This window comes from Megalops cyprinoides, chromosome 21, assembly GCF_013368585.1.
Source record: "Megalops cyprinoides isolate fMegCyp1 chromosome 21, fMegCyp1.pri, whole genome shotgun sequence".
Taxonomy (NCBI): domain Eukaryota; kingdom Metazoa; phylum Chordata; class Actinopteri; order Elopiformes; family Megalopidae; genus Megalops; species Megalops cyprinoides.
Genome location: NC_050603.1, coordinates 15,775,270 through 15,796,063, shown reverse-complemented (window position 1 = coordinate 15,796,063; position 20,794 = coordinate 15,775,270). Strand labels below are relative to the sequence as shown.

Sequence of the window (20,794 nt, the reverse complement as noted above, 5' to 3'; positions counted from 1 at the left end):
GCTCTTCTGTTAATCCCCACGGACGCATGTTGGGTCTTTGTAGCCACGAGTCTTTCAGTATCAAGATCTGCTCAAGACTTACTGTGTATTTGAATTCACAGGTACATGGTATAGACTTCATCAGAACTGTGGAGTTCAGACAGAAAACAATGCAAAGTCCTCTGTGCTGTCCATAATAAGAATGTACTTGGACTGACCCTGTTGGTGAGAACGACACGGCTTGCAAATAGCTGCCACTGTGGTGGAATTACTGACAGGGGGTGGAATAATAGATCACAGATGACTTAGTTACAGCAGTCATTCCCCAAGCTGGTTGGTTGTTTTTCGCTAATGTAACACAGTACCGAGTAACGTCTTTAGACCATGTTTTCGAAGAGGCAAACAGCGGCTTGATTATGAGATAGAAATTGCCAGAAAAAAGCCCCTCAGTTTCTTGTAAACAATTTATTTTGAATGCGGGGGCAATAATCATAGCCTGATTCAACTATATTTATTGTGATTTTAGCCTTAGTAACATGACATCAGCCAGGACAGGAAAAGCATTTTCTGCATCCATCAATCTTATTTGTATTCAATTCAGTGACTAAAAATGCTCATGGAAAATAATCACATGATCAAGAAAGGCAATTCACATTTGCTTGTTTGTTTGTCTTCTTAGAACATGACATACCCGTCCACAAGGATGCTGCGAACATGCCCGGGGTGAAATTCTCAGAACGTGTAACTGGAGCTGCCCACTCGCACCGAGAGCACACTCAGACAGGAAGCCAACCACAGAGCATTAAATAAACATGTGACCTTTCAAAGTCAACAAGAATCTCGATACGGAGGGCAACGTTCCCGCGGAGAGTGGAAACATTGTTTTTTTTAAAGGGAAAGTAAAAGTTGAGATGAAGGGAAAGGTTGGTGGCTTTTGGTACCGAGTGTCGAGGCTTCGCCCATCTTTTACTGTTGAGGAGGCGAGGTCTTATTCAGGGAATGAATAATTCCACCAGTCACACCAAGCTTAGACAGCTCACAATTAAATATTCAGAGCCAAGTAAGGCTCCAGCAATGCTGTCGCGGTATAAGAGCAGGCAGATGCTAATTAGTGGATATTGTCTGTCAAACTTTAATAACTGCGAGAGGAAGCCACTGTGGAAAATCAGCCAACTTTTAAATGAGAGCCAAGTGGAAATTCAATAAGGAAGTCTCTTCCATTTCGTCAAAGTCGGTGTTTTGTCGCCCCGGGCAAATAATTATCCAAAGACACAAGCTTAACCATTACCTAGAACGCCTCTCTCCCCGCTCACGTTACTGTTTCTGCCCACCCCTTCCCCTGCGGTATAGTGTATTTGCCCCATGTAAAGGGGGGTTTGTAATTGGTCATTATCTGCCAGCTTGGTTCCACCTCAATCCCTGCCCACGACACCAGCTACTTGTAGTACTTGCTGTTTATTTTTATGTGCAGTGTCACAGTGCGCTTTGGATTCTGTGATCTAGTGAATGATATATGGTAGTATGTTTGGCTTCCCTTGTCGAGTCAAGTTGCACAACTTAAGTTGTGGTACGGCTTGTACAATGTTATGCTCACACTCACTGGTCTGAGAGTGTTGATAGCCTGGTATGACACTGTAGCTCATTCAGCTTGAATGGATAAATTCTGTTGAATGAGCATTCTCTTCTTTTGTGCTGGAAGTCACTCTGGATAAGAGCGCCTGCTAAATGAATGTAATGTAATGTAATGCTACGGAGGTACAGTCATGCTTGAACAGGTGGAGTCCCAGGAAGGGAAGGAGTCAACAGCATGCCTTTTACACCCTAAATATCCTAGACAAATGAGTATGTTTGTATTTTTAAGATTTCCAAATGAAAGAGTAGCTTTGCCCCTCTGGTGACCTAGCTGTATTGACAAATCTATTGCCTCCATTACTCATTGACCAATTACACAACTAAATAACTAGTTATGCAACAAATTACACAATGGGTAAATAAATGCATGGATAAATTATTGCAGTCCAAACTCTCCTTCTGCCTCCAGTCTCATGCTGGCTTTTAATTATCTCATCAAATAGCAATAATTACACAGACTCTGATAATGTGTGTTTGTGTGTGTGTGTGTTTTCTTTTTCTTTGCAGGAGTTATCCTGTTTATTGAATACCGCCTTCTGTAGGGTCCACAGAAGCCAGAGCTACAGATGCCTCCTCAATTTGCAGCAACGTGCTCAGAATCCCGTCATTTCCCTCAAGCAGAGGGTCAGAGCTAGAATAACAAAAAACCTGGAGCTTCATCCTGCTGGCTTGCATTTGTTTAGTCTTGCTGATTCCCTCTTAGCAATGAGCTGTGTGGGATTACACACTCCAGGCAAGGACTGACAAACCTCAGACAGGCTGCCACTTTCAGCATCCACAAATAAACAAGAATTACTGGAATCATAATACAGTTGGTGCTGGGATTTAAGCGATAGATTCCCAACAGAAAGGGATTACGAAATTTCGGCGTGTTGCCTCATTATCTGGGCCCTGGATTATCTTGTGTGCTTAGACAGTGCAGAGGACAGCAAGTCACTTTCATCTGCAACTCCGATTCCGACTGTTTTTTTTTTGTAAATATTCTGTACATGGTCAACTCTTTACATGATCAAGTTTGTTTGTGAGAATGACTCAATATATGCTTACTGCCCAGCCTAGCTCATCAGCCCTGTCCATTTTTGTAATTTGGAAGAGTGTGACAGACCACAAACACACGAGTATTGAATCATTTGTTATGAGCTAATGACAGACTATTCCGAAAAATAGCACCAGAAAAGCCTCCATTATATAAAAGTCACTAAGGTTTTTTTTGTAATAGCATTCGTGATTTGACAGTTGCTTAAATTAACAACAAACCATAAAAAGCACATACTTAACTTTTTCACCAAGCTTAACTTTTTCTTAACTTTTTTCTATCAATTCTATCCAATCAACCAACCATTGCATTTAAAATGAACATTCCAATGTCTTTCCACTTAGAATGAAACAGATTCATATTTGAACAACTGAAGAGCTTTGGGGTGAGGAGAGATACTCACACTGACCAATGGAACTTTTAGAGAAAAAAAAATACGGTCCTTTTGGAAACTCAATGTGAAGTGTTATACAATGTATGACTCACCAAGAGATGGCCTGCGAAACAGATTAGCAGGATCATGGACAGCAAGAGGAAGGCCATCCCGAATGAGATTCCCAAGACCGCGGTTCTACAGAATGCACAAAACAGGCTGAGTGACAACAGACAGCATTCACTTAAAACACAGACCTTGCAGTGGTTCTGTAAATATCAAAGGATTTGTAGAAAGAACTATTTGGGGGATTGTCTGTTCCTATTAGTGGAAGCAATTGCTTATTGAACAAAACAATTACTCATAAAATGGAAAATGGTTTAAACCCTATCTATTGACCTAGCTGTCTGTGTGTCTCTCCCTCCCTCCCTCCATCCATCCATCGAAATATGGATGGGATGTAATGCATGCACTGAAGAGGATATCTTTGGCTCCTGTGGTTTGATGTGATGCAACACATACGTTACAGACCATACTGTTACTTATTTTTTCTCTGATGTTGAACAAGACTTACTTTGGCAAGACCAGAATCTGCACTATGAAGATGCAGAAAAATATCAGGCAAGCGCAGGTGACGTAATACTTGAAAGCTGGCAAAGTAGTTGCTCTGTACTACAGAAAAAAAAGGAATCCAGGTTTAAGGTAGCATTCGTAAATGAACACACCCCCAATGATGGTTGAAAACAGTTAAACACTTTAATATGTTACACCTTTAAAGTAGTATACTTCCCCCTTAAATTAAACACCAAGACTGTGTGGTCTTGGTTATCGAAACACAGCAGTTGTAGTACACAACAAAGCAAAAAAAAAGAAAGGAAATTACATTCTACTATGACCACTAACAGTACTCTTGCCTACCTCCTTCTCCAATGTCTTATTGTGAAAGAACAGGGATATCCTTTGAATATCTTCTGATTTAAGCCATTGCCTGAAAAGGAGAGGAGCTCACTTCAGAAGAAGTTACATCTCAAGTTACACCTCTTCCTTCAGCACTTCCTCTATGAAAGACAGATCACTGTACAGAAAGTACAAACACAACTGCTTCATAATTACAGATCCTGGAGAAAAAAGGAACACAAAAAACAAGTCAGACTTCTAGAACTGGTCAGCCTGTACACACGAAATGTAACTAATATTAATGAATGCCAAATTGTAATTGTAATATTGACATACGGCCACATACTTCTGGGAGTTGATGCCATCGATGGTTCTAATCATCCGCTCATTCAGCTCCTCCTCAAATCTCTTCCTCTGGGATTTTCTGTAAGGGGGGGGGGGGGAATGACTGTTTCAGGGGAACGCTGTAGACCACGGCAGATATCCCTGCGACGGGTCGTCATTAGCACGGCAACGGCGGGACTGGCACCCGCAACAAAGCCCGGGTTATGTCAGTATCCCCCCCCCCCCCCCCCCCCCCCCCGTCAAGGCAGACTTGGAAATTTCTGTCGTCTGATTCTCTCCCCCCCCCCCCCCCCGGCCGATGACAGGGGCTGTGTTCTGCTGAGGGGAACTACGGAGCTGGGAGCACCTGGCTGTGCTTCAGAGGAAGACACGGCCGCGGATCTTGCCTCCCTGTGGCGACAGCCAGGAATAGTAAACTTCCCCCGAGCTCCCCTCTGTCATCTCGCCCCGGCTGCATTCAAAGAGCGCCGCTCCTTCCTTTTCTGCCGCTTCGGAGACAGAAGTTTCAGAAACTCCTGTAAATACTGCCAGATCAAAGGGGAAGGAGAAGAAGGGCGCTGCTGCCTTATTACTGCACGCCCCCCACGGCCTGCCACTCACCTGTGCAATTAGAAACAGCCTGCGAGACCTTCTCTGCTGCGACTACGACGCGACTGCTCTTGCTCTTGCTTCATGTGGTTCATTTAAAAGTGCATCTTTAAGGCATGTTTTTCACATCTGAGTATAAATTTGTCCTATGCATCCATGAATTTCTTACGCTGGCTTTGAAATTCATTTCCAACCAAATGGCAGCCATTAACTCTAACCATTAAAGACTTCAGCCTCCTTAGATAGTTATAATACAACGCAAGTATTTATTAGTTCATCCACAATGATTGTAACCATATGAACATCTTAAAATGTACCAAATCATATAGCAAGTCGTACAGGCAATGAGTTGTTACCCACCTTTCTGTACGTCGCTGAAAATGGTACTGCCCCATTGGCACATCCTAAAAAGGGGAGAAATACAACAATTTAGGTTTGTGAAATAAAGCCTCAACAGTTAGACCTGCATGTACTTTTTAAAGCAGGTGGTTTTGATCAGATATAAAGAAAATGCAACACATTTAACATGCTACTGGCTACTGTAAGTGCGCTCACTAAGTTGTTTCCTATTACAATGGTGTCTCCATGTTTATAATAGCACATATGTTTTGCAAGTCGAACAGTCAAGAATGGAGACAGAATAGGTTAAAGACCTCTGGTACTGAACCTCTCCCTGTTGTGCAGCTAACACGACCGACCTGGACAACAAATACCTTTTTCATGGTTTTTCTGTGTGTTAAATGACACATCAGCAGTGTATTCAGGCAGGCGGCATGAGGAGAGGGGGCTCACCGCGGTGTTGATCTTGCCGTTCTCGGTGGTCATGCTGTCCCGGTGGTGGAGGTTGGCAAAGGGCTTGGCCGCCCCCCAGGACTCCAGGTAGCGCGTCATCCGGACTGACGCCCTCATCTTGGCCCCGTCCAGCGTGTGCCTGGGCCTGCACTGGAGCTGCGGGCTGCGCCTCTCCGCCTGGGGGTGTCAAGGGGTCACCGGTTTCACACTCATTAAGACATCAGTCAGGGGGTTTAACCGCAGCACCCCTTCAGCAGCGGTTCCAGGAATCCGCTGACACAGATCTAATCAGCACACTGAGTTACAGCAGGCTACACCGCCTCTCGCTGTTCCATCACCATTATATGCAAACTGAATGCATAATTGTGTGTTTCAGCTATACACTCGCAGTAGATGTAACTGACAGTGACTCTCCTCAGAAGCTGATAATCAGACCCTTGAGCAAGGCACTTAATTCTGAATTGTTTCAGTACATTTCTAGCTCTGTAAATGTCGACTGTTAAACATGTGAGCATACTTGGTAAAGTGTACACAGTAAGACAGGGCAAGATGGGACAAGGCATGGTTAAGATAGGGCAGGCCAAATACACTCCAGCCCTACGAAGGACTGGAGTGGATTCACCAATCTTTCGTGGAAGAAGCCATGTCTTACTTTGGGGTTGATGACCAGGTAAGTGACAATGCCGTGCTCCTTCAGGTAGGGGTCCCGGTTTTGTCCGTGCCCCTCCTCAACTTTGTATGCCCCGTTCAGGTGCTCCAGGGTTACAGAAGAGATGTGGACTCGCCTGTGGGTGAGCACACGCTTTTAGCTGACACCTCAGGTCCATGCCCTTGGACCAAGCATCGACCACTGAAGCAAGCAGCAAAATCACTCCCACTGGAATAGTTTTTCACAGCTAGTTCGAGCCAGGAAGTAAAGACATGACACAGAGCCCACTTTCTCCCTCCGTGTTTAGTTCTTTAAATATTTAACACGCTAACTCAAAGTGATAGTCAAACACCTTTGTCATTAGTCTGTCCCAGGGAGAACTTAATGTACTTTTTACAAACATTTTTTACAAGTCTTGATACCTTAAAACATAATTGTGCAAATAATATGCTTTCATGGAAAAAATGATTCTCTTTTTGGAAGAAAAGAATGTTGAGAGTCAGGTCCACCTGCTGATTTGTTTTCTTCCAAGTAATTATCGCCATGTTTACCAAGGCTTCACTGCTCAGCGGGTCAGGTGATGTTAAGATTTTTACAGTACTCATACAGAAAAACAACTTAATGACAGAGTGCTATATATATATATATGTCACGAGCACAGCATGCAATGAGCCACATTTTAATTATATCTGCTTACCCAGGCACGCCGCCAGCCTCCATGTGATTGGCCAGTGTGACGTCATGTGACCAAACATCATATTGCCATTTCTGAAGTCCAATGACGCCACACAGGACATTCCCAGAATGCACTCCAACTCTCATGTTAATGTCTACTCCAGTGGCATCCCGCACCTTCCTTTAATTTTAAACGCACAAAAACAAACAAATATATATTTGTTCCTTTTTATGTAAAGGCATTAAGGTATATAATGTGGAGTTTTGAGATATTTTCTTAATGCTGCAATGCATGTATCTGTATGCTGTGTAAACAGATTTTTCCTATGATGTAAACAAAACAGGCATTACAGAAGACAGAAATAATGCAAGTCCTCTTCAAGCATTCTGGTCTACTGGTTGATTAATTGTTTAAAAAACAAATTACAGATGATATGTGTTTAATATGACCATCTTCCTAATGTTTCAATTTCTTTATCACAGCTCCACAGCTTATTGTAAGATGTCATCTGTGCTGAAGAGCCTCTGTTCCTAAAACTCTGCAAGATCGTTAGTTGATGTATCAGGGAGATTTCTTCAGGCATCTGTGGCTGGCATGAAAGGAAAGATGCAAACAGCGAGTGCACACAAGTGGAATATTTATCAGGCCATTCCGAGAACAGCTCTGGGTATCTTGGAAAGAGGACAAGGTTAAACAAAGATGCTAAACAAAGTCTTCAAAGGAGTGCTGAGAAAGTGACCAAGAACATGGATCATCTGCATTAACCCTTCACAGTAGTCTATTGTAAGTTATTCCGACTCCCACCTAATAAAATATGTCTTGTGTGTGATCACAGTCAGATCAGGACAATTCACAACCACACGGCAAATGGGAGTGTGATCTAGGGTTCAATACATATCATATACACATAGACATCACCACCCCCTACCCACTGTCAGCCCACATCAGCCCAGCAACACATACACACGCACACACACATACTCTCTCTCTCTCAATGACCCCACACATTTTTGGCCTTTGTGCCATTGGTCTGAAGTAAACAAACTGTCTTAAAAAGTAGAAGAAGCAGTTCTATGCTGAGATGATTTGAACGTAAGGAAAACCACTTAAAATCAGGACTGAAGTATGTCCATGTGACTTATACTAACAAACCCTTAAGGCAAAAAAATAAATAAATAAAAAAAGCAACATATTTCAACTACTACTAGTAGTGCTTGAGTAATTGTAGTACTTGTGCAGCACACAGAGGACCACACAGTTTGACAGAACAAAAGAACCAACATTTTCTTTTACTTCAGGAAAAAGAAAGGGGTGTTGAGCCTATCCAAAAGTTCTTACCACTGAGAGATATTTGACATGCTTTGACTTTACTGGGTCACCATGTTGAGTAGTGCTGAGATGAAGAGCTCATAATCCAAAGTTTGCCGGCTCACCTCCCTGTGGGGTGCTGCTGTCGTACCCTTTGGCAAGATACTTAACCCAAATTGCTTCAGTAAATACCAAGCCGTATAAATGGAAGAACGTTAACTGTAAGTCTCTCTGAATAACTGCATCTGCTAAGCTAATGTAATGCACAGTGACAGTACAGATTGTAAATGCTGAAAATTTAAAGTGCGTCACGGCGAGCTCTCGCTGAGTACTAATAGCTGCTCACATAATGGCGGGATTTAAAATGATGTTCTAAAGCGGCGGCCCTCAGGCGCAGAGAAGCGAGCCGCAGACACTACTCCACACAGTGCCCGCACTTGGCTATCGGAAAGCTATGGCTAAGGTCGTGTTCACGCACACGTGCTTGCTTTGAAGGGGAACTTCGACTGGTCTCTTGTCTTTGAACCCTGTGACACTCGTGAACAATGACTGCGATTTGCTTCGAAAAGGTGGGGGGAATTAGCCTTGACATGAATGGTTTACGATTTGATCTCAGGCAGAATGTGGCTTCTTAAACTTCCGTTTCGCTCAGATTCTTACCATGTCGAGAGACGTGAAATATGTGAAAAATGTACATCAACCTACGTGCTCTCTCTGAGTTCGAAGGCTGCGTAGAATGCAACTTCGAACTGTATGTAAGCATGCCCTTGGGCTGAGCGAGATTTAACAACAGGACCAGCAGGAAACTGGTCATTATATGAAATATAGTGTCAGTCGCTATATCTAAGCTGAGCTTTGTAGTTAGGATCAGTGAAAATTAGTTTTAATGCTATGTGGGTTCTCCTAACAATTTGTAATAAATCATATGACAACATCAGGATTCTCCTGAACTGGTAAATCCCAGCAAAACTGTCACATCAATATATGGTGCATATTTTCCGCAGCGAAAAAAAAAAAGCGGAAATTGGATATTTTTAAAAAGTAATTATGCTCGTGTGTAAATGTCAGAAACATTTACAGAGGGAGGCTTCTGCTCGCTGAATATTGTGTTCTTCCGTGTTTACTGTGCAAACTCAGACGTGATCCGGCATAAACCTGGGCTGACACGGATAACCTTATCATTTCCATTTCATGTTGTGTTTACAGTGGAGAGATACCACAGCTGAGGCTGCCCTGCACTGAGCTCAATATGACTGACATCTCACCACAGAACCCTGGCAGGGCTGCTTCCATTTGATCAGAAACATGCTGGGATGTGTGTGTGTGTGTGTGTGTGTGTGAGAGAGAGTATATGTGTGTGTGTGTGCATGTGTAGGGGATTGTATTTGTGTGTGTGTGTGGGTGTGTGTGTGTGTGTGTATGGGTGTCGTTGTGTGTGTGTGTCTTTGTGTGGTCTTTCAGTGGTTACCACAGACTTTTTGTAACTTTGCTCTCACGGGACAAATGTTCAAAGAATTCTTTCATCAAAAGTTGGAGGATCTCCCATAAAAGCTCCTTAAAAGTGTAAGATATTGATTCACTCACTTTATAGCTTCGCACATGTCCAGTCCCATTTTCACACAGTTTTTGGCGTGGTTTGGCAGAGACTCTGGAAGGCCTGACACACAGTAGTAGCAGTCGCCAAGAATTTTAATCCTCATGCACTCATTCTCCTAGAACCAACGCCAACAGGAGACAACAGAAAGACATGATTAGCCTATCATTGACATGCCACTGAAAATGGTAACTACATGCATCAAAAAAAAATTATAAGATTTAATACAACTATCAGTATTACCCATCCTATTTAAAATGACATACTGTGCAAACACAAATACTACTTATGAGACTATGATACACGACAGAAGATATGTTAGAGAGGCATTTGGTGTCAGACATTCTAGAGAGTGTGATTGGCTGGAAATACTGCAAAAGCTTATGCGAGTGTAGTCACTACTCTGTGATAGAATGTAGTGTGTGTGTGTGTGTGTGTGTGTCTATGTTTGAACAGCTTTCCAAAAAATGTCTCAGTCAGATTCCACCACGGCTGGTGTCCATGTCAGACTCACTTCACAGCATCCAAAACCAATTTTGTTAGTGCTATATGGATTATATGGATGGATTATTTAATAAATAAATAGCGCATATAGCAACCCAACACAGGGATTCTCCTTAACTGGTAAATTTTGCAAAGATGTCAAATCAATATACCACACAGATCTTTTAACAAGGGGGAAACTGGATAATTTTATGTAGTGAGGCTTATTTATTAATTTTATTTTATTTTATTTTTATTTAGTCAGGTAAGTGAATTAAGAGGCTGTCTCATGTATAAAATACATAGTATTCAGGGCGCATTGTCCTTTCTGTTCTGCTGTTCAAACTGAAAAATCTGAAGATTGCATCCTAGATTCTAGACTGCACATGACACAACCATATGTATAACATAATCACAGCTGAATGAGAAACTGTAGAAAAAAGACCATGATCGTGCTGCATGAAAGACTTTAAGGATGTGGCCAGTGTGCTGTGTAGGAGCCAGAATTATGGGTGGTTGCACTGCACAGACAGCTGAGAGTCACTGCATTATTTAGACATTTTTAGCATATCAGCTGTTTGCAGTAGACTGTGAAGTAAACCTGCACAGCAATGCTTTTCCACGACAGTCCTCATTCAGGGACACCTGGGAGATTGTTACAGGGACCCGTCTGGTTTGCTGATATTGTGCTAGCCTGATGGTGTCGGCTTGTAAATCTGTCTCGTTTTTTTTTTTTCAACAAAATCTTTTATGCTTATTTCAATGCCCAGCTGAGGTACAGACATATAAACAAGCAGAAATAATAGAGACAGTTTTTCCCAGGTTTGCTTTGTAAGTAGATCAGACACGGTACTAAACCTGTCTGTGGTAGTGTAGCATACAAATCTAGACCATTGTTTCATTCCCTCGTCGGGGCACAGCCTTGAGCATTAACACCACCATCCTGTCTAAGACTGGTTTGAGATGGATGGACAGAAAAAAAAGGAAAAGGATGTTTACCTTTGCGATCTGATCGAATTTGCCAAAGAGTTCGTTCAGCATGTAGACCAGCTCTCCTGGGGAGCAGTCACTGGCCAGGCGGGTGAATCCCACAATATCCGCATACAGAATACTATGAAATGAAGGCATTTTAGCACAGTCATGTAAGGACAAAAAAAGCACCGCAAAGTTACATAGGCCTATATAGGTGAACAATATTTTAAAAAATCATGTAAATTATTTTTTTCCCCATTTCTGCAACTCCATTTTGGAATTGGCAACTATATATTAGGCTCATCTCACCTCAACCTCTACAGTCATCCAGGCATGCTGAGGCAGGATGAGTGCAATCCTCTGATACACTCACATGCAACGGACGATGTTTCTCATTCTCAAATATGGTATATATATGCTTATAATCTGTACAAAATATATAAAGCATTTCAGATGCAGATATTGTGTAGAAGGCATTCTCAGTTATGAGTCATTGATCATGCTTTTGTTAATGTTATATGCTTTGTGTGATTTGAATGAAACATCTGTGCTCGGAAATGATTTCCCATACATTCAAGCAGACACACAGCAAATTATACTACCATTGAAATGGTAAGATAAAGTACATACAAATAATAACGGTGGTTATTTAGCAAATGTTCTGCAAAGCTACCGAGCTTGCTACTTGTAACTGAGCAATGATATATGGCAACAATGGTTAGCTGCTTTAAAAATTGGCATTATTAGGGTGTGGGTCGATTTTGTTGCGCAGGCTATAAAACAATTTATCTGTTGTCTTCTGACTCCAACATTTATACAGTTACAATCCAATAAAAATTCTCTTTGTCTGAAAAGTCCTTTACTGCGAATTATATCTCTCTTTTGTCAATATGTTTTTTAGAAGTCAGTTCTAATATCTTTGATTTTGCTCACATTCACTTAAAGAGAGTTTTTGCTTTCCTTTAAAAAAGTCATCTCCTGCTACACCATGATCTGTGTTACCTTTTCAAGGGTTCTGACAATAACAGAGCCCTCTGTATATTTGAACACATCTGTTTTCCTCTAGGATTTTCACCTGTTTGTAGAATATGGAGAGTCTTTGAAAGCAGACGTCCCAAAAGGAGAGCCTATGGTTGAACAAAGCTTGCTTGGCAGACACCCAGCTACACTGCTCAAGTCCTGCATGCTAAAAATCAATGATCCTGCCAACAATTTTGAAATCTAAATGAAAAGCAAAGAGAACGCTCTTTTTGTCAGTAAGAATATGAGGATGTGTGCTGTTAAACACAGCCTAAATGTCAACAGATAAAAGTGAAATGTTGCCTTTGCCATTTTGCTGGTGCTTTTACACAGTATTGTGGGCCGTACACCTCCGCTCCTTTAAGAACACTAAGGACTTTCAAACTCTGTGCTTACAACAGACCTTGAAAGTCTGTGGTCATGTTTTTAGTGTTTTATGGAAGTAAAGTTAGTTGTATGTGTGGAGTGCTCACATCATTCCTTTGCATAAATTATTCACAAGCCCATAATAGTAGACTGAAGCAAGACATTTTGGGCATGTGCCGAAAGAGTTACTCCCACATTCACTAAGATTTCCTTATGCCATGAGAGGAACCTTATATAACCACAGCCTTAGAAAACAGGACTCGGAAAGACAGACGAAAACCCCGGGATCCTTGTATGACGAAACATGGAAGCTAAATTCTCAGAGCGCTATGGGAAATATCAGCGCATTGTGTTCTAATTGTGTTTTCAGTTCTTATCCGAAATAATGTCAGAATGGTCAGAATCTTTGGTTCCATTCAAAGGTCTTCCCTTAAGAGAAAGGGTGCATTTTATAAATGATCTTTCTGCAGCCAAATATGCAATGTGGGCTAAGTACTGCGCTCAGTAATACAACACCTGAGACAAGCCCCATCAGAGATTGATAATACTGGAACCACAGTGCCAAACTGTAAGACAAGATGCTCCTTATGGCCTTAGAAAATTAATGAGAGAAGGGGTTGTAATGGGAAGAGCCCAACATAGATTCTAAAAGGTGAGGAATGCATTTAGTGGGTATGGAGGGGAACACAACCTGACATTGGTGTGCCTTTGCACGTAGAGGTTGTGGAAGTTGTTGGTGTTCTCCGCCTGGCCGAAGTTCGGGCCTTTCAGCCTCTGGATGATCTCAGCCTTCATCACCCTCGCAATGTGGGCCGGGAGCAAGGACAGCAACAGACGTTCCTGTGAAAGATGGCAAAGCACACAGAAAAGGACGAGCGTCTTCGTTTGCGGTAACTGTTGCATACTTCACCAAGGAGCCCATAGAATTTTGTTATTTTGCTTGGTTTCACTGCAGTTTTCAAAACACCAAAGAATAGCTGTAAGTGGTTTCAGATGATGGGAGACCTTGGTCTGGAGAAGTAAAACAGAGCACAACAAAAGCACTTGTGGATGCTGCATTTATTTCATTGCGGCAACAGATGATGAATTAGTGAAAACAACATTTGCAAACCTGGCCAATCTTTGTAAGTGCATCGTGGGGAAGGAATACTAAAAATAATAAAGAGGGAAACTACATGAATCACCCAGACTGTATTTGGACAGAATGGTTAATGTTTCAGTTAGGAGGACCTTTGTCAGAGTGTGCATTGCTGAAGGTCATCGGAGCCAAAATGTTAGCCTTTCTGCCTGATTAAAATCTGAGTGATTCATGCAAGACGTGGCATGTTTTTATCTATTAATCTGAGTAACTGTTGAATAAAAATGTGGTCTGGGGCAAGATGAAGGGGAGTCACTAAAAGACACTTCTGTTATACGTGTGTGCGTAACACAACACTCTCGCGGAACTGAAACAGAAGAAGTGGGTTAATTGTTTCATTGGCCATACAACATTAATAATATGAGATCGCTGTTTACTTTTGAAAATTAAACATGAAACTCCCTGCTCAGAACAATTGTCTCATCCCTTGGAAGCAGGAGAGATAAATATCACATCGCAAAGTGGAGAAATTGAAGAGCTCAATTTCTCTCTACCAAGTTAAACAAATATATACACTGCTGTGCAAGTGCACACATTAGTAAAAGACATATTTAGGAGTTACAGTAGGTAGACATCTATATCTGATTATATGTATAGAAAGATCACCTCTGTTACTGCATAAAGAAGAAAAAAAAGAGAGAAATAGATTGCTTCACTTGACTTGTTTAAGGGTGTGCTGTCCTAAACATAATTAACAAGCACAAAGGAACATCATCTGTAATTGACAAACACTGGGCTGGAAGACCAAAGAGCTGTCTAAGCAAGATAAGCAATACTTGAAGATAATATCCTTAAAGAGCTGAAAGAAGACAAGCTGGCAAAAGGGTCTGCTGTCCCTGTTCGTCCGTCAGCAATACGACGGTCATTACTGAAATCAGGACTGTTGCAAGCACGCACAGCAGAGAGACAGAGGGGAGCAAGACAAAAAAGAGATAAAATATAGATTATAGATTATGAACATGCTAATGAATAAGAAGCAAAAAAGCAAAAAAAAAAAAATTACAGTATATGGCAGACATAAAAGAAACATTTTTAATCAGTTTTGGTCGTCAGTCTGCCCTTATATTAATGGGGGGATGCTCCGTCTCTATTCAGTGAACTGAGATGTATTTAATAATTTAATATTACAGTAAATGTAATTTGACTCACATATGCACACTGCCTAGCAGAGCTCATTTTCCACAGGCAAAAATCCACCATGGGTAAAATGGGTGCACCCTGCATTGCAAACAAATAAAGACCCAAACCAAGAGTTAAAGGGCAGTCTAAAAGGATGCCCGTCTTTAATACACACGATAAGCATGTATTTCCTAGTGGTGGTGTATGAATAAAATGGTAATGTTAGATTAATTGGTGCACACTCCAGTGCTCTGTGTGGAACAGAAAGTGCTGCCGTTGGTTCAGATCAGTCCATCTCTAATGAAGCAGCAGAGTCACATGGTTGGAACACTGCCTCCCGTGCAGTCATTTCAGGATCCCTGGCTATTAACAGTACAGCGCAGTAAAATGTAAGAGTTCTGTTCAATGGCAGGGACGTGCCCTCCTTTCCTGTAACTGAGTGTAGTGTGAAGGTTAATTGCTCACTGAGTCAGGTAGATTTCCAGTCATTAAAAATAACGAGGGGGTACGGAGTGACTTAAAAAAAATACCTCAATTAATACATTACGTCCACAAAAAGCCATATTTGCTCCAAAAATGCCCTTGGTTAATTGACACATTTACTGCCGCTATATAGAGGGGAATACAGTCATCCCTGTAAAGTCACAGGAAGTGATTTTGCCTAAATGGAAGTGCGATCTTTCTCCCTTGCGACCTTATTGTGAGACGGACAGCAATTACAGTAGAGTCGCCCTGACCATTACTGGCCACCATCGAAATTGTCCAGGGAATTCTTCCTTATAATTGGCAGAAAAAGGGCAGGTCAATCACGTCGTATTTCACCTCCTGAGAGAAGGATGAGGATGGCAAGCTGCCAGTCAGCTGATGGTTATATTCGAGGCACGAAATGACGAAAAGGCGGCGCCTTTAGCCGGTCCGTTTGTCCTTCTGCGGGTTAGCCCACCTCAGGGACACCGCTCTCATCGGCGGTTCCCCTTCTCGTGTGGAGGAAACGAGATGACCCCAGTTGTCTGCCCAGTCATGGATGAAAGCTTGTTTGCTGGCACTGTACCGAAACCTGCCGTGTGCCAGCAACTGGACAAAGTGGACGTTTGGTTTGATGACACAAGCATGCAGTGTTTCTGTGAGATGACAAAAGGAGTTGTCAGTATTCTGTCCTAATACTGCCAGTGAAATCACTAAGGATTCAGTGGAAAGAATGATCTCCTTATCATGACATTACAGAGTGAACTTAACGTACCCCCGATTCTGTAGCTGTGACAGGGTTGACATAAAAGATATTTGGCTGTGATACTTGCAATAATAATTAGCATTTTTCATTTGAAAAGAGCGGACTCTTTTGAATGAACCTGCAGCTGGAAGCTTTAGAAGCATGCACTTTAAGTAATAACAGTATTCTAGTATTTGAGTGAGCTTCCAGTTGCTTCCATGACATCAGAATAATAGGATTTTCACCAGCAGTACAGAGAGTACTATCATATTTCCTGTGGGGTTATTTAAAGTGTGCTCAAATTGTAATGAGATGACAATCAGAATGTCTGAGGTAATACAGCACATCCACCTTAATTGCTAGTCAGGGGATAATATTTGGGTCTTTTTGTATAGAATACAAAGAAAAATGGAAGCTATAGGACTCTAATGCCATTTTTTGCTGTTATACTGTACTATACTATGAAGAAGGGTAGAAGTGTTGCTGTGCAACACATTTCTTTTTACTTTAAGTCCAAGAGGGCATATTGAGTTAAGGCATAATCAAATATCCGTAACATAATTTAATATAGTATGTTTTACGGTGTAAAAACAGTCTCTGTTGTATTGTTAGTGTAGAGGACATGTTAGTGTATTGTCAGTGTTTTTGTGAGTCTGCTATAGGTGGACCCCACCCTCCCACCCCTGAGCCAACATAAGACCATGATTAGTTTGCTTTGGGGGATTACAGGACTTTTGGTACAGTGGGTTTATCATATCTCTTGTTGTATCCTTTGGTTGCAAAGGTCAAAGTTTGTACATCATTGTAGGCCTACCTGCTATAAGCTTATCTCTGTGTCACTGTAGAGTTGCAAACAGATTCAGCCACTTGTGAAATCTGCCATATTGGATTTTCCATTTCCATTGGTCATATCAAGCTGCGGCTTACCCTATTCTCTCTTTTAGATACTGATTCACATATTTGTTCTGTATCAACTAAAATGTCTGCAACAAACCTATCAATTTGCAGCATTTTATGCATTATATACAAATGAGGTCTAAATATAACCACTGGCTCTACTGGCAGGAAATGAAGTTGTGGTGAGTCATTATGAAGCATGGCCACCATGAGCCATTAAACTGATTCCAACATCATGACCATGATATATTAATATCACCCATATATATGGGTGATATATTAAATTCTAAATGTTTTGCCAAAGGCCTCTCTGTAGAATCATATTGGTCTGTTTGCGCCTAGGCCCTGTGATCCCTGCTTGTAGTTATATTTAGTTCAAAGTCATGCGCAGATCCCTGGGAAACAATAATGTATTCCACATATGTATTTTCATTCAATAAAAATATTAAAAAAAAACCCTCATGTTTAATTTTGCATGATATTTCTCAGCTTTAATAACATCAGTCCTTCAGAGAGCGACCTTGATCTAGACACCACAGTGACCACTCTATTGAGCTGCCCTTTCAAAAGCCTGTGGAATGATGCTCCAACTACAAGAAGACCCCTTTCATTTTCACTGTTTAAGCATAATGCTATTTTTGTCACAATGTTAGTTTCATGAATGCTGATAATTTTACACTGTGGAATATTATCAATCTGGCAAACCATGTAGGTACCACTGACACGAGAAGCAGGCACCATGTAGGTACCATTGATATAGCAAGCAGGTACCATGTACCAAGCATGTATGTATATAAATATGTATTTCATACAGATGTATATGTAGAAATATGTATTTTATATTGTGCACCCTGAAACCTGCAGTGTTCCCGCAAACTGAATATCCACACTGGTTGGTGCCAGGAGACTTATTCATTTAAGACCAAACACACTGGAGGCTCACACTGGCTAACTTTTCAGGCCTAATGGGATTTTTGTTCCACAGAGTCACCTTTTTTTCACACCCTTTCTGTTGTGCTGAGAGCTAAGGGAGCGAAAGTGGGATTCTATTTTGAGCGCGCTGGATGCAGCTTCCCGCCTCTTATGCTTATTAGGTCTATTTGTTAAGAAATTAACAGCTGTACGGAGAATAAAGTGAACTCGCCTCGACAGGAGGCATGACTCATATCCTCCGAGGCCCAAATTCACCTCTTTAACTTCTGCATTCATCTACAAAAAGGCCCCAAATGGATACAGAGGGCTGGTTTCCTCTGCCCATAACAGCCTTGCTCACACAGTCCCTCAGGTTTATTACTCAAAACTGGGGGACAAAGAGCAGTTGGTTTAGCTTCAGTCTGGACCTGAGGAAAATTCACTTCCAGCTAACTCCCTGTCTAGTTTGTCTCCTGCCATCGATTCCTAAATCATCACTAATGGCTAACTGGAATGTGCTTGCGGGACAGGAGGCATTGTAATATCGATTGACAGATTAACTTGTTTGTTCTCTTGTTTTTTTTCCTGGAAATATTTAGATAAGGATTCAAACTAGCAATAACAGAAATAATTCGATCCAAACATGTATTCACACTTCCCAAAGTCAATATAAAAGCTGAGTCAGTGACATCTTCTGTAATGAATATTAGCCATCTTGACTTGTGATTCTTAATTAGATAGAAAGAGGGTATTTGGGGCATTATTGCCTATTAAGTTGTCATTCAATTCATATAGAATTGATGAATGCGTATAATAACATCTCTCAACAGTCAGTTGAAAAGAACATCCACTTTCAGATCAATGGACACTCCAGCATATTTCCCACTTGCCACAGGTGATTGCGTGAAATATTTTATGTCCGCACAATTTTGTTTTCAGTGTAAAATGTGCATTTACAAGTCATCCAGTCATCCAATCCACAGTAATATATCTAGTTTTCTAGACAAACACATACACAGCTATCCAGCCCAGAGACGCAGGTAGAAGTATACTAAACCTGTTGATGTTTTTCAAACTCCAACTTGATGGGGGATTTGATGCAGTTGCAGGTGTCCTGGTAGGTTTGCTTGAGTGCCAGATCCATAAGGTGTTTGTGATAAGCTCCAGCCATGTTACCGCAGATGAAGATGATAGCATTGGCCAAAATCTACAGGGGAAACAAGCACAGCAAATTGGGTTCTCCGCTGTGATATACTCCAAATCGTGCAGGTACTGAATACATTGCAAAGGCACTTCTTATCCCTTTCTTTGGGGGAACAGTATGCTCTTATTTTCAATCAAGCTCAACTACCAATTAGTTAACTTTGATTTAGCTTGTAATTGAATACTTGTCTGTATATTACATCACTTGGTATCTGCCCCAAGTCCCAATTGTAAAAGAAACAGGTTATTCAAAGTGTTTGCACTTCTAAAAAGGTTTGAGTAAATGTTTTTCTGAAACCTTTCTCTATTAATTTGTGCCCTTGAACTATTTACTACAACAGAGAGACAAACATTCACTTTAATTTAGTGCTTCAAAGCAGCCAAGGACAATTTGTTGATCAATTTATTAAGCCTAATAGAGACAGTGGCCCTGAACTTGTTCAAGGACAGATATTTCAAAAATACTTTGAATGAAGAACTATTTTATATTTATCTTTATATTTTTACCACCTTAATATACCTATAGCACATTTCTTTCATTAAGGATTTATACCAAACTGCCTCAAATAAAGCGTTATATTCATTTTCCAGTCCAATCAAACTGAGTGGATTGAGTGGCTCAGAGCAAAAGGCCAGCAGACGTTTTCCTCTGCTGAGAAACAGTGTACCACAGCACAGAACATGGCGAAATTCATGCATAAAACGTTTGTGGAAATCAAACATGGAAAGTGCCTTGCAACCACAAAATAACATCAGTTAGAAAAGATTACACGAAACAAAAAAGATTAAAAAGCCCTCTGTTTTTTGAGTATGTCTTTTTTTTGTTGTTGTTGGCACAGAATGAAAAGCATCAAGAAGGATTTAGTGTTTTCTGCAGTTTTTCAAAGCATGGAGGCAAACTCCCCATAGCAAAACCTTCTTTTAAAAGTTTCAATCAAACGGCTGAAAAGGCTTGGTGAAAAACTGCGCTCTTTGAGTAAAGCATTTCTTTGCCTTTAACCCTTACAGTTCCATTTGGAGGCATTTCAAGGCTAAAACCAGACTAAAAACAGGTGATTAAATTATTATTATTATGTTATTCAGCAGCTGACTTTACCCAGGTCACTTAATAATACCTGAAGTTAAAAGAGTTACTATGTGCATATAAAAAGGAACCTAATTCCTGGATAAAATACTGTATGTTTATGTTTTTGTTGAAGAAGGTGGTTGCAAAGTAGACTTCATTATATTCTCTCAGTCAGTGGTTATGGTTCATTTTTTGTCTTATTTGCATTGTCAAATATGTAGAAGAAAACTGTGATTTTTATACGTCATTAGTCAGAGTTACCATTTATCCTGTAGCTGTTATAGTTCTTTCCAGCCTTGCACTTGGTCAGTAAGAAAGGACAGAAAACAACTGACATTAATCACTCTTGGTCTATTAATTCCATTTGAACGCAGAAGAAAGTCTCCATAAGTCACAGTGGTAAAATATGCCATTGCAATTATTTCAGAGACTTCCATAAATCTGTAATATAAGTAACCTTTTCAGCCAAGACTCTGTCTTTAAGGGCTCCTTCTGTATGCTGCTGTGGTTGCGACATTCAACACCACTGAATCAGTAAC

General features: G+C 41.0%; 1 protein-coding gene across 1 annotated transcript in view; it reads right to left on the bottom strand.

Annotated features, from left to right (window-relative positions):
• The window catches only part of adcy2b (adenylate cyclase 2b (brain)), a 62,022-nt gene that overhangs the window by 18,333 nt on the left and 22,895 nt on the right, over positions 1-20,794 (bottom strand). Inside the window, exons 4-15 of the mRNA XM_036555364.1 lie at positions 19,044-19,193; positions 13,402-13,550; positions 11,352-11,463; positions 9,860-9,987; positions 6,989-7,147; positions 6,295-6,427; positions 5,643-5,819; positions 5,211-5,254; positions 4,264-4,341; positions 3,939-4,008; positions 3,595-3,692; positions 3,134-3,218 (exon numbers count right to left, since the gene is read on the bottom strand). Of these exons, the coding sequence (XP_036411257.1) occupies positions 3,134-3,218; positions 3,595-3,692; positions 3,939-4,008; positions 4,264-4,341; positions 5,211-5,254; positions 5,643-5,819; positions 6,295-6,427; positions 6,989-7,147; positions 9,860-9,987; positions 11,352-11,463; positions 13,402-13,550; positions 19,044-19,193 (1,383 nt within the window). The remainder of the gene's footprint in view (positions 1-3,133; positions 3,219-3,594; positions 3,693-3,938; positions 4,009-4,263; positions 4,342-5,210; positions 5,255-5,642; positions 5,820-6,294; positions 6,428-6,988; positions 7,148-9,859; positions 9,988-11,351; positions 11,464-13,401; positions 13,551-19,043; positions 19,194-20,794) is intronic.